The sequence below is a fragment of the Myotis myotis genome, unplaced genomic scaffold (genome assembly GCF_014108235.1).
Source record: "Myotis myotis isolate mMyoMyo1 unplaced genomic scaffold, mMyoMyo1.p scaffold_m19_p_20, whole genome shotgun sequence".
NCBI lineage: Eukaryota > Metazoa > Chordata > Mammalia > Chiroptera > Vespertilionidae > Myotis > Myotis myotis.
The window spans coordinates 16,057,991-16,072,736 of record NW_023416325.1 but is presented as its reverse complement, the minus strand read 5'-3'; the positions used below and the strand labels follow the sequence as shown (position 1 = coordinate 16,072,736).

The following is a 14,746-nucleotide window of genomic DNA, read 5'->3' as shown; positions in this document are numbered from 1 at the left end:
ATTTTCACAGAGCAATAATGTTGAGAATATCCTTCCAGGAGTCAAAAGGCAATAGGAAAACTGTTGTTTTAAAAAATTAGAACTGGTGGATGAAGAGTGAGGCTTATGTGAGGAGTTTCATTCTAGGGTGCCAGTCTCCCTGTGATGGATCTGACCGAGCTCCCCAAGTGCACAGTGTGTCTGGAGCGCATGGATGAGTCCGTGAATGGCATCCTCACGACGTTATGTAACCACAGCTTCCACAGTCAGTGTTTGCAGCGCTGGGATGACACGACGTGAGTACAGGAGCGAGCTCATCTCCCAACCCTATTAAAGCCCACTCTTATCCTTTCCCAGAATTAAAATAGCCACCACCAAAAGTGAACCAGTCCAAGTATTTGACTTTAAAAAATATATATGTTTTTATTGATTTCAGAGAAGGAAGAGGGAGAGAGAGATTGAAACATCAGTGATAAGAGAGAATTATTGATTGGCTGCCTCCTGCACTTCCGCTAATGGGAATCAAGCCTGAAACGGGGCTTGTGCCCTGACTGGGAATTGAACCGTGAGATCCTGGTTCATGTGTCAACGCTCAACCACTGAGCCACTCAGGCTGGGCTCCTTTTTTCCTTTTCATTCTCAGGGTCATACATACAGTTCACAAAGGCCATTCTGACACTTAGATTTCAGAATTAGTTTGTTGTTTTCTTATCCAACCACTACTACAGCTGCCACACAGACCACAGGGATGGCAGAGGGCTAGTTTCTAGCTTTGACAAGATGCCTGCTGCTTACCAGCTGCCATTTCGTTATTTCTTCAAGTTGTCTTCTGTCTTTTCTGTTGATACTGAAGAAAGAGACAGACTGGATCCTTTAACTTTCTCTTAGGAACACAGACTTTTCTTTTTATATATATTTTTATTGATTTCTGGGAGGTGGAGTGGGGAGGGGGAGGGAGAGAGATAGAAACATCAATGATGAGAGAGAATCATTGATTGGCTGCCTCCTGCATACCCCCTACTGGGGATCAAGCCCGAAACCTGGGCATGTATCCTTGACCAGAATCGACCCTGGGACCCTTCAGTCCACAGGCTGATGCTCTATCCACTGAGCCAAACCAGCTAGGGCAACATAGACTCTTTTTCTGTGACAAGAACTCTGTGTTCTTCCTGCTGATTTCCTTTTGTTGGTTTTATTTATGCAGTTGGGTAACAAACTGATACTAGTTGTTTCTTGAGCATTCTTTCTTCTTGTGCCAATTCAGTTAGCCTCAACAATAGTTCACTTTGTGTCATCTTTGCCCATCTGACAAAAATATTAATGGCTAGTACTTAACTCAGTTACTTTGCCTTAAGTATAATTGAAAAGGGTTAATGGATTTTTTCAGTGTCCCTTTTTTCAATTTTATTGAGGTATAATTGACAGTCAGAAATTATATATTTAAGATGTATGACTTGATGACCCAATCTACGTATACATTGTGAAATATTAAATATTCACCACAGCCAAGCCAATTAACATAATCCATCACTCATACTTTTACCATTTCCCTTTTTCCTTTTTTTTGTGTGTGTGTGTGTGTGTGGTAAGAACACCCAAGATCTACCCTCTTAGCAGATTTCAAGTACACAGTATAATATTAACTGTAGTCACATTAATGTGCACCAATTCTACGAACTTACTCGTCTTACATAACTGAAACTTTGTATCCCTTGACATCTTCCTATTTTCCTATCCCCTGGACCCTGGTCACCATCTTTCTACTCTATGTATCTATGAGTTTGGCTTCACTATCGTTTTTTGTTTGTTTTTTTAAATATATTTTTATTGACTTCAGAGAGGAAGGGAGAGAGAGAGATAGAAACATCAATAATGAGAGAGAATCATTGATCAGCTGCCTCCTGTACACCCCACAGTGGGAATCGAGCCTGCAACCCAGGCATGTGCCCTTGACCAGAGTCAAACCTGGGACCTTTCAGTCCACAGGTCGACGCTCTATTCATTGAGCCAAACCAGCTAGGACTTCACTGCTGTTTTTATTGCATTTTGTAAATTGAAACTTGAGTACTCACAGAGCGCTGGTATCTTCTTGCACATGATGTTCCTTATATGTGTCATGTGCATTTCAGGAAGTACATTGACTTACTTTATTTTTAATTTGGTGAAATTTACTAGAGTTTAGTTTCAACTTTTTTTTTTTAATAATTTTTTTTAATATATTTTATTGATTTTTTACAGAGAAGAAGGGAGAGAGATAGAGAGTTAGAAACATCGATGAGAGAGAAACATCGATCAGCTGCCTCCTGCACATCTCCTACTGGGGATGTGCCCGCAACCCAGGTACATGCCCTTGACCGGAATCGAACCTGGGACCTTTCAGTCCGCAGGCCAACACTCTATCCACTGAGCCAAACCGGTTTCGGCTAGTTTCAACTCTTAATAGCAACCTTGAGAGGACTGGATTCATTTTAAATAATTTAAACTTTTCAAAGTGGGTATAAGGTAGATTATTTAAAGTAAAAATACCTTATGGGTACCTAGACATGAAAAAATTAATAACTTGTCTCAAGTCCCTAATTCTAGCCCATTATGTAATCCTTTGATTATGTAAGCTTTAGACAGGAGAGTGGGAAAAGGTATGAGGCAGATGAAGATTTCTCCCTTTCCTCTGCTTTATCAAGATTTTGGGGTTTTTTTTTGTTTGTTTTTTTTTCATTTTGTTTGCAAATAGCTCAGAAGTATATTTTGAGTGCTATTTTTAGTTATGATAAAAGATATTAGAGAAGGAGTATTTAAAATTAAGTTTTTTACTGTTGGGTTGTATAACAGCTGTTTTCTATTTAATCTGTCATTATCTTTTGGTGTCTTGGATAGGTGCCCTGTTTGCCGGTACTGTCAAACTCCAGAGCCAGTAGAAGAAAATAAGTGTTTTGAATGTGGTGTTCAGGAAGTAAGTAATGCATGGTGGGAACGAATAATGAACACCGCTTTAATTGTCTGGGATTTTTTTCTGCCTTGCGAGGCTTGAAATACTTTTGTGAGACTGATTTTTTTTCTTTTTGTCTAGTGTCAGGCAAGAAATATAACTATAAAAACTGACACCTAAGCAAAATACTTTATGGTTTTATTTTTTGTTCTTTGAAAAAGCCTATACTTTTATTGATAAGTTATGAATTTTTTCCTTGCTATTTGCATGGAGTTCCATTAAAGTCAGAATAAGAAAATGATTGACCCATAAAAGCATCCTTACTTTTGGGTTTTAAATATATATTTATTCAAAGCTTCTATAGAAACAACTCTAAATCTTATTCTCTGTCAGCCCCTTCCTACCATGAGTCGGGCAGTCATGTATTTTTATTTTATTTTTTTTCATAGAAACATAGGTTTATTTTGATAGAGACATGCTGAAGACAAAGGGCTGAAATAAATAAGTAATTGTTAACATAAAATAATAGAACATTTTAATAAAAAATATTTTTTCTTAAACATTAACTTACCAGACACTGAATAACTGCACAAATTAATAAGCGTAACACAAATAAACCTATTTTTCTTGTTTTCCAAAAGCGAAATATTTCCTGTTGTGCACACCAAACAAGTCAGTACAAGACTAATGATGTGGCCATCAGCTGCTAAAATATTTGCCGCTAGTATTAGTAGAGAGAAATGGTGCACCTGTACGTAGGCTTGTAAGGGAAATGAATGCAACACAATTATAATAATCAGTCATTAGTGAACGTTGTAGTTTGTTATTAATAATTATGTATAACAGGATATTGTAAAAATTAAGTTACGAAATTTTTATTAAAGTGTTTCTTCCATACCGTTATATTGGCTGGGCTGCAAAAATACTCATGTAGGCCGCAAGTTTGACATGCTTGATGTAGAGTAGAGCCTTAGAGACTCAAGGTAAGGAGTCTGAAGTTTAAGTGTATTGAGAAGGAAAGGGAGTTTCAGTTACTGTATTTGAAAAGTTCAAACACAGCGCTGACTATGTCCTTGGACTGCTCTACGTGCTTTACAGCTATGCACTCAATCATTTAACAAGCCTATGAGATCGATGCCATTACCATCCCTATTTTACAGATAAGGGAACGGAGGCCCACGGAGATTTCATGATATCATCCCAGATGCTTGGATATAGCAGAGCCAGGACAAACTATGTGATGGATTTATTTATTTATTTTATTTTTTAATGTATTTTATTGAGTTTTTACAGAGAGGAAGGGCGAGGGATAGAAAGTTAGAAACATCGATGAGAGAGATATCAATCAGCTGCCTTCTGCACACTCCCTACTGGGGATGTGCCCCCAACCAAGGTACATGCCCTTGACCGGAATCGAACCTGGGACCCTTCAGTCCGCAGGCTGACACTCTATCCACGGAGCCAAAGCGGTTAGGGCTGAAGTTCACTCTGGTTGCAGTATGGAGGACAAAATGTAGATGGGCAGGAATAGTCCAGGCCAGCGATCATGGGGGCTTAGACTCAGGGATGACAGTGGAAAAAGTTAGAATGGCTGGTGTCTTACTCTGTTCAGATTGCTGTACCAGAACTTTTGCTTCTACAAAATGAAGCTTCTAACAGCAAAGAGATTATCTGTCATGTATTTTTATATAATTAAAATCATACCTTTTTCTTGGCAGAACCTTTGGATTTGCTTAATATGTGGCCACATAGGATGTGGACGATATGTAAGTCGACATGCTTATAAGCACTTTGAGGAAACCCAGCACACATATGCCATGCAGCTCACCAACCATCGAGTCTGGGACTATGCTGGAGGTGAACACCACTCTCATTCTCGAATTTGGGTTCATTCTGTATGAAAACTTCTCTTTCAGAATCTCTCACAGCTTGAAACCTTTCTGACAGCTGTGGCAAACTCAAGCCCTATAGGGCTTGATTTCCTATGACTGGTCTGAGTTGCACCTTATAAAGAAATTAATGTTTGCACCTTAATATTTCCATTCTTGCCTTTCACTCTTTTTTAAATTCAAATGCTTTAGCTCACTTTTTAAAAAAATATATATTTTTATTGATTTCAGAGAGGAAGGGAGAGGGAAAGAGAGATAGAAACATCAATGATGAGAGAATCATTGATCAGCTGCCTCCTGCACGCCTCCCACTGGGGATTGAGCCCGCCACCCGGGCATGTGCCCTTGACCAGAATCGAACCTGGGAACCTTCAGTTCGCAGGCTGATGCTCTATCCACTAGGGCTAGCTCACTTTTATTTTTATTATTATTTATTTATTTATTATTTTTAGGGCTAGCTCACTTTTAAAGAAATACTGCAATTTAGATCTGTGAAAACAAAAATGTCAGTTAAAATAGTATGGGAGACCCTTTTCATTCTGACCTTGGTTGACTCATTCTTTTCTTTAGATAATTATGTCCATCGACTGGTTGCAAGTAAAACAGATGGAAAAATAGTACAGTATGAATGTGAGGGTGATACTTGCCAGGAAGAGAAAATAGATGCCTTGCAGTTAGAGGTAAGATAAGTTATTAGTAATTACTAAATAGCTTTTTACTATTCTAACTTGAAAGGTGTTTTAGATTCTTAATTTTGCCATTTACTCTGCATGCCAACTGTTTTTAAAAAGTTCTTTTACTGCTATAAATGATTATTAGAATATTTTTATTCTGGTTTTCTTCCTTGAAAGTCTAAGTTTCACTGTGCCTTATTTTCAATGTGATATTCTGAGTTGTCTCAAGTTTCAATATTAAGGTTGTCCTCTGTAGCTGCTCTAAAACTGGAAGTTAAGAATCTTTCTGTTGGCATTATAGTAACAGTTGTAAATTGAGCAGACTTGGTTGGAATGAGGAAACCTCAATATTATCTTTCCAGGGAGCTTTTCCCTATATATTGGCTGACATTTTATGAATTTGATGCCTGTATACATAAAGCCATTTTTGGGTACTCATATATTTGAAGAAACAACAAAATTAGCACAGTCTATGTTTTCTCCATACCAGTAAATCCCGTCTACTATAAAATTGATGTCATGTGCATTTTATGTTAATGAAGAAGTTTAACACAAGTCCTATTTTATATAAATTAAAAAATAATTATCTTAACCTTGGGAGGAAATGGACATTTAAAAACTTGCTCATTTCCAGACTCTTAAGGTCTGATAGATCAGTATAATGGCCTAAAATAAGGCTTATGTTGTTACTGTTAATAAATTATATTGAAAAAATATTATATTGATATATCACAGTAGTTCACATCTTTTACATTAAGTTTTTAGAATGAGTAGCCCTTCCATAATAGTTAATAATAGTATGTCATTCAATGAATATTCATTGAGGGTTGCTGTCTGTCAGCCGTCCTCCTGGTGGTGGGAATGTAGCATTAAACAAACTCCCTGCCCTCATGGAGTGTACATTCTGGTGACACACACACATATTCTCCCGATTGTCCTTTCCCTCTGTTGCACTTTCAGTTTCTTCTCTAGAATGTGGTTAGACTCTGCTAGTCTCCTAGAATAGTCTTTCCAAAATGCAGGTGTGATCTGACCAAGCCTAGGCCCACATTCTCAATGTGATAACCCAGAGCCTTCCATAGACCCCAACTCTCCACACCCTACACCCCAGCCTTATTGGTACTTCTTCATCTCTGAAGAGACATATACATCACAGCTCACATCAAGGTCCAGTAGTTCTCTGGAACCATACCTCTCTCTTTATCTCCTCTTCCTGTCTGTTAAGAGCCCTCTCAAATCTCTTTCTTTCAGAAGTCCTACTATGCCCTACTGTCAGAAGCCATCTATCCTTTCCCCGCAGTTACACAGCACTGTTCATTCATCCATGTAAGCAGGCAGCAAATGTTTCTTAACATCCATGTGCCAGGCACCGAGGATATAGAAATAAAGATAGAACCCTTGCTTTCAAAGAGGCCAGTCGTGGAAGACAGGCAGATAAACCAGCAATTAAGTGCTAGTGTTATAAGTGCTATTGATAGGCATAGTGCTGTGGGAACTGAGAAAGGGGGCACGTAACCCAAGGCTGGGAGGTACAGGGTAGATGGATAACCTGAGTTGAGTTACCCTTTGATTTAAAAACCATGAGGGTCTTTTTTAAAATACATTTTTATTGATTTCAGAGAGGAAGGGAATGGGAGAGAGAAACAGCAGTGATGAGAGAGAATCATTGATTGGCTGCCTCCTGCACACCCCCTACTGGCATGTGCCCTTGACCATAATCGAACCCAGGACCTTTCAGTCTGTAGGCCTACGCTCTGTCCACTGAGCAAAACCAGCTAGGGCACCATGTGGTTCTGAAAGTCAGTTTGAACAGGAACATATGTTTTTTTACTGCACAGTTCCCTGTTTGTTCCTGACTAGATTGTAAGCTCCAGGAGATCAGGAGTATAATTGTGGTTTAGTGAGTAGAGTGGAACCAAGGTGTAATATATATTTGATGGTTACTCTTACTCTTCCGTAGGCCATTAAAAGTAAGCTTTTAATTGGATTTCAGAGACTGACAACAGTGACTTACGTTTTATTATTTATGTTTTCAGTATTCATATTTACTAACAAGCCAGCTGGAATCACAGCGAATCTACTGGGAAAACAAGATAGTTCGGATAGAGAAGGACACAGCAGAAGAAGTAAGTTTCTGGTTTAGTGACTGATGAAGTGCCACGTGGCATGGGCAATCTGATGTTGGTTTGGGAAAAGGCAGAGTACAGAGACAAAGGAATCTTTGAATCTTGCTTCTTAGTCTGGTAGACAGGTAAAGAACTGTTCTGCCTCTAAAAAGAAACCTTTGTTCTATGTATGTCAGTTATGTTGCAGTAAAGCTGGAGTTAGGGGAAAGAAGAAAAGAAAACAATTTGGAATCATTTGGCTCACCTCAGTAACCTAACTCTAGGTAAGGATTCCAGAGAGAAATGGTAAACACCTGAATTTTCATTATATTAGAGACTTAGCCTATGAAGGCACTATTGTGGGACAAGCTAGACCAGCCGTGGGCAAACTACGGCCCGCGGGCTGGATCGCCCATTTGAAATGAATAAAACTATTGAAAAAAAAGACCGTACCCTTTTATGTAATGATGTTTACTTTGAATTTATATTAGTTCACACAAACACTCCATCCATGCTTTTGTTCCAGCCCTCCGGTCCAGTTTAAGAACCCATTGTGGCCCGAGTCAAAAAGTTTGCCCACCCCTGAGCTAGATCACAATGAGAATGAAATTAGTCAAAAAGGAAAAGAAAGATAAAAAAGGCAAATGCAATCAACTAGGTATAGTATAAGAAGGGGAGAGAAGCAGACATGTATTCTCACCTAAGATTACTAAATCAAAAAGAATATATTAAAATCTTATTGTATACTGAGCTCTATACCAAACTAAGTTAAGGAAGAAATAAAATTCCTGGCATGTACCTTAAAAAAAAGAAAGGAAAATAGAAATCTTGCATTTAAAAGCTTTAAATTTTGGGCTTGGGGTTTTATTTGGTAATTTCAATAAAGTTTTCTAGTGCCTTGTGTTATTCTATTTAAAAAAAGAAGTATATACATGAGAGTTTGTAATTTGAGTCAGCCAGTTGGTTTGTGAACTTGGGAACAGCTGCTTTGGGGAGCTGAACATGGGCCTCTGAGGCAACAAGATGTTACTTCTAGAAGTTGATGGGAACAAAATTGGGCAGAAATGCTAGAACTTCAATGGTAACCATGTTTCCTTATTGGTCTAGGACAGTGATTTTCAACTGGTTGTTCCATGGCACACCAGTGTGAATTTTTAAAACATAGAATACCTGACTATGCAGTCAGGGCACGGACTTCTTTTCCCCTAGATCCGTGGTCGGCAAACTGCGGCTCTCGAGCCACATGTGGCTCTTTGGCCCCTTGAGTGTGGCTCTTCCTAAGCCTTAGGAGTACCCTAATTAATTTAATAACAATGTGCCTACCTATATAGTTTAAGTTTAAAAAATTTGGCTCTCAAAAGAAATTTCAATCGTTGTACTGTTGATATTTGGCTCTGTTGACTAATGAGTTTGCCGACCACTGCCCTAGATTGTAAAATAAAAAAAATGACAACATCCAGTACAGCAATAGCTGCCTGGTGTGAATGAATCAAAATGTATCCCCCTCCCCCCCCTTTTTTTTGTCAGATTGCAAAGCATACATTTTTGGTGTGCTGCAGAATTTTAGTAACTAGTTTATGTGTGCCATGAGATGAAAAGGGTTAAAAATTGCTGGTCTCAGGCAGTGTCTTCAGATTTTAACAAAGATGCCATTTTCAAAGAGATGCCACTCACTACAATATTTAAAAGAGAAAAGTGGTGTGGTTTTGGTTGAAACCTAGATGAAGGGCCCAGAGCTCCACCTGCTTGGTTTTCCCTTTGTCTCCAGCATGTACAGGAGTTCAGAGGTTCCCAAAGAAGGAGGTTGAAAACCAGTGAGCACTGCATGGTTCACGTATAATTAGGATGTTAGAAACCATTTTCTGAACCTATAGACAGTGTTCTTAATTCATCAATTCCCTTAGTATTAAATAAAGACTTTGAGATTTTTTTAAATGATTGTCTTACTAATTTTGTGAATCCCCACCAGTAACTGGGTCTTCAGATGGAGAATGCAGAGCTGGGCCTGAGGCTCACCTCCGAGTCGCATTATCCTGAAGCTTAGCAGGCAGGGCCGAGCTCTCACTTTATGCCAGGCCCAGGCACCCTGGTTTCTGGGTGTGCCTACAAATGAGAAACTGGGTTTTTTTGTGTGTGGTTTTTTTTAAAATATATTTTATTGTTTGTTTACAGAGTTGAAGAGAGAGAGATAGAGAGTTAGAAACATCGATGAGAGAGAAACATCGATCAGCTGCCTCCTGCACATCCCCCACTGGGGAAGTGCCCACAACCCAGGTACATGCCCTTGACCGGAATCGAACCCGGGACCTTTCAGTCCGCAGGCCGATGCTCTATCCACTGAGCCAAACCGGTTTCGGCGAGAAACTGGGTTTTTAAACATAAGGCTTAACACCAACTTTAAAATGATGTTTAGTTCAAAGTTCTTGATGAAATTCTTTACGACTCTCTCAAGTAATGGAAATACCTTTCCAGAGGCACTCAAGTTCTGAATAGGGCTTGATTGGGTACATGGGGGAAGGATACACCTCTGACAGCATTTGGAAGAGAGCTGGCAACCCGAGCAGCCTCACTAATGGGTTTTTCCACGGGCTATCCCAGCGTGACCATGAAGTGCTTCATGCAGACCCTTGAGAGCTAAGTTCAGGATTCTCTGCCTTTTAAGATTCTTTAGGATTAACTGCATTCTCTAACACATGCCCATGAAAAGTCCAGGGACAGGGGAGCTAAAAACTGTGAAACTTGTGTTTCCATTTAGGAAGGGTGTAATATGGAGGCCCTAAATGAAAAGCATGAAGGGCTTGAAAAGAATGCTTTGTTCTCTAATAACAAATGTTGCTTACCCATAAGGTAATGGATGGTTCAAGCCTTTTGTTCCTGCCACTGTCCTCCTTTTGCCCACTCTTCTGTCCATTGGCACCTCCAGCATGTGCAAGGATTAACAGTAACCGACGTGAATCTCACTGACAGAGATTCTTCTTGTTCATGGGCCTCATAAAAAGTTAATGTGGGGGAGGGGGAGGGTGAAGGTTGAAATGGATTGTGAACTTCAGTTATAATACTATTCCTGTCCCCCGTTGCCTTAGGTAGTACAATTATTCTAGCATGTGAGCAGAGTCTGTGCTAGAAAATGAAGCTCATCCCCACTTGAAGGTGCTTAGTTTTAACGGGGCCACATATGAAGAACACAGGTGCCGCTTTTCTCTCTGAACTCTAGACCCATGTTTTCAGACAGTGTTTCTCCAGCTGTGGGTGGGAAATGAGTTTGGTGGACCACAACTGGCATTTTTATTAAACAGAATAGGATAGGCGTAAAATATCAGAGTGCATCACATTTAAATTTTGTTTTCCGAAACTCCTGTTTCAGTTGTGTCTTTTTATGTTCCTGGGTGTTTCTTACTTTGGGCTAATGGTCAGAAATGTTTTAAAAAGCACTAATTTAGCTCATTGTAACATCATCTATAGTAATATTAGAAAGCTTCTTGGTGTTGCTTGATATTTTTCATTTTATTTAAATGTGTTCAGTTTAAGTCACTTTAGTGACCAAAACATTACAATTTTTTAAAAATATATATTTCTTTATTGATTTCAGAGAGGAAGGAGGAGGGAGAGAGAGATAAACATCAATGATGAGAGAGAATCATTGATCGGCTGCCTCCTGCACGCCCCCTACTGGGGATCGAGCCCACAACCCAGGCATGTGCTCCTGGCCAGAATCGAACCTGGGACCCTTCAGTCTGCAGGCCGACGCTCTAGCCACTGAGCCAAACCAACTAGGGCCAAAACATTACAATTTGATTCCATATCTGTCCTTTCCAATTCCCCTAAACTAACAGGAGCCAGTTTAGGAGAAAATGTCAAAGGATTTAGTGGTCTTTTATGTTAAAGCAATATTGAGGAGAAAAATGAATACCAAACTAGAATTAAAGCAATTTTAAGGCTATTTTTATTTTTATGACATAGAAAAACTCTCAGAAATCTCCCTTTAATTGCATGCTTTTATAACTTAATGGTAGTAGGCTATAAAGTTAATTTCTCCAAAGTAGTTTTTTTCTTATTATTCAAAAAGGGAGACAGCTCTAGCCAGTTTGGCTCAGTGGATAGAATATCGGCCTGCAGACTGAAGGGTCCCAGGTTTGGTTCTGGTAAAGGGCACGTGCCCAGGTTGTGAGCTCAATCCCCGGTAGGGGCATGCAGAAGGCAGCCGATCAGTGATTCTCATTATTGATGTTTCTATCTCTCTCTCTGTCCCTTCTTCTCTGAAATCAATAAAAATATATATTTTTTAAAAAGGTGGACAGTGCTTTTAGAGACCTGTTAGGCCATATTGGCAAGTGTTTAAAAAGGAAATGTTAAAAGCAATGGCCCTTTCTCCTGGATCTCTGCTGAGTTTAGAACTCACCGGAGGTCACTTTTCTTTTGCTATAGAGAGGTTTAGAACTTGGCCTTGGATCCAGACTTGGGGTCCAGTCCTGGACCCACCATACTTTATTTAGCTGGGTAAACCTTGGGTATATTACCTCACCTTTCTGAAAGCCTCTGTTTCTGTAAAAAGTTGACATACCTAATCATAGGTGTATTATAAGGAGATACTACTTACAAAACACCGAGCAGGTGCCTGGGCCATAGGATTTAAATTCTCAGTTACTATCAGTTCCTATGATTATTGCCTCACGATTCACCTAGCCTCGTAGTTGGCAAACTGTGGCTCACGAGCCACATGCGACTCTTTGGCCCCTTGAGTGTGGCTCTTCCTAAGCCTTAGGAGTACCCTAATTAAGTTAATAACAATGTACCTACCTATATAGTTTAAGTTTAAAAAATTTGGCTCTCAAAAGAAATTTCAATCATTGTACTATTGATATTTGGCTCTGTTGACTAATGAGTTTGCTGACCACTGACCTGGCCTCACTACTTCCCCTTTCACCTAATCTTCCCATGTTGTTAGACTGGTAGAGTTGAGGCATTTCCCAAATCTTCACACCTGAGTGAATCTAGTGTCTGCCTAGCTAGACTTCAGGGACTCTTGGCTAGGATTGCTGCCATCTGACATAACACAACAGAATCTTTCAATTCTCGTAAGTTTTTAAGACAGTGTAATAAGAATTAGTTCATATATATTGCCTTTATAAATGAACTCAATAAAACAAGAACTGATTCATGTACCATATGGCTTTATGGTACATGAGAAATTGAATAGTGAATTGGGATGGGGAACCCCAAACAGAATCAGTTATCACATCATTCTTAGAGTAGATGAGTTTCTTGCATTCTTTGGATAATAGTTTTTGGAGTGTAATCTCAGGAAGAGAAAAACGATGGTGAGTTGAGCATGGGAGGGGAGGCCCCGTTCCAGTGTCTCTGACAAACCGTCTCCTGCTCTACTGCCTGGAACTGTTCCTTTACTTCCGAGCAGTTTCACTTGACCCTCAGCAGTTCCTGATCCTTTGTTCATCCTGGTATAGAGAAATAGTAACCAAAAAAAGAATTTCTCAAATATTTTATTCCTATTACTGGAATTCTTTAAAATGATTATCTCACCTTTTCTAAAATTGGCTTGTCAAAGTTATACACAGGTAATTGGAAAAAAATTTTTTTGAGAAATTAGCTCCAAAGGCCACACAACTTTGTCTTTGTGAAATGAAATTGATCTCTGCCCTAACTGGTTTGGCTCAGTGGATAGAGCATCAGCCTGCGGACTGAAGGGTCCCAGGTTCGATTCCGGTCAAGGGCATATACCTTGGTTGCAGGCACATCCCCAGTAGGGGGTGTGCAGGAGGCAGCTGATCGATGTTTCTCTCTCATCGATGTTTCTAACTATCTCTCTCCCTTCCTCTCTGTAAAAAATCAATAAAGTATATTTAAAAAAAAAAAAAAAAAAGAAACTGATCTCTGTTTGTTTTTTCAGATTAACAATATGAAGACCAAATTTAAAGAAACAATTGAGAAATGTGATAATCTGGAGCACAGACTAAATGACCTTCTAAAAGAAAAGCAGTCTATGGAAAGAAAGTAGGTATAATTGGTCTGTTCTTTAAAGGAGGCATTTTATTGTAACAGGCAACATAAACAGATAATTTCCTTCACTCCTCAGGAAATACTCATTTTCAAATATATCACCAGGTTTTCAGGGGTCTATCTATATGTAGAGCAAACTTACTGTGATTTCCTATTTATTAAAATCACTGTGTTTCATGCCAGATGGATGCCATAGGGAATGCAGTGTTCTCTCCTGCAATGTGCAGATATCTTGTACATTTGTCTGTAGAAAGCAATTTCCTTGTTCCCAGAGCCTGTAGCTTCTCTGAGCCATGGTGGCTGAGAAATGATAGGAAAGAGACTGTGTCTAAGCTAGAGATGGCATGTGATCTGACCTTAGACAGGAATTAAAGGCCAAAGATATTGACTATGGAGCAAAAACCTCATGAACAGCATGGCAAGACCATCACTCTACCCCTGCTATATGTGAAGATGGTTATTACTGATTAAAATTACTTTTCTGGTCTATGCTATACTTACAAAAATAACTGGATTTTTACCTCCAGACAAATGGATAAAAAAATGTAAGGGTGATAATTGTTCCTTAAAAGTTTTTTAATAGACCTTTTATCTTGGAGTAAATGTAGATTAACAGAGGTTATAAGGTAGCACAGAGTTCCTGTATACCCTTCACACATTCCCCCAAAAGTTGGATTTTTAAAAATAGTTTTTTATATGTGTGTGGTAAAAAAAATCTATATAACAGAAAACTTGTAACCATTTTTAAGTGTACAGTTCAGTGGCATTAAATACATTCATAATGTACAACTGTCACCACCATCTGTTTCCAAAATTTCTCATCACCACAAACAGGAACTCTTCACCAAAGGTTTAAAAAAACAAACACCACTGTGATAAAATCCCAACATTAGTAGAAATACAAATTAAAAATCCTCCTATACTTTTACCACCTTAGTAAATTGAACTATATTAAAGAATTAAAAAGTGAAAACTGGAGGTGTTTTCCTAGATCCCAATATCTGGAAGTAACCATTATTTAACAGTACCAGTGAATATTTACTCTTACAGATCTGCTGTACCTATATAAACATCTCACATACATAGTCTTTTTTTTCTACACAATTAGAATAATACTACGTATTCTATTTGGTAAAATACTCTGGAGATTTTTTTCAT

The 14,746-nt window shown here is 38.9% G+C and overlaps 1 protein-coding gene across 7 annotated transcripts in view; it reads left to right on the top strand.

Moving 5' to 3' along the window:
• Window positions 1-14,746, top strand: part of LOC118678632 (BRCA1 associated protein) — a 31,036-nt gene that overhangs the window by 14,372 nt on the left and 1,918 nt on the right. For 2 of the 7 annotated variants that reach the window (XM_036354454.1, XM_036354455.1), the window contains exons 6-12: window positions 127-275; window positions 2,854-2,929; window positions 4,624-4,762; window positions 5,365-5,474; window positions 6,720-6,794; window positions 7,505-7,594; window positions 13,479-13,582. In XM_036354454.1, the coding sequence (XP_036210347.1) occupies window positions 127-275; window positions 2,854-2,929; window positions 4,624-4,762; window positions 5,365-5,474; window positions 6,720-6,794; window positions 7,505-7,594; window positions 13,479-13,582 (743 nt within the window). Of the gene's footprint in view, window positions 1-126; window positions 276-2,853; window positions 2,930-4,623; window positions 4,763-5,364; window positions 5,475-6,719; window positions 6,795-7,504; window positions 7,595-7,770; window positions 7,858-13,478; window positions 13,583-14,746 lie in introns of all 7 variants that reach the window. The other 5 variants (XR_004974947.1, XM_036354456.1, XM_036354458.1 and 2 more) reach the window with 5 other exon arrangements.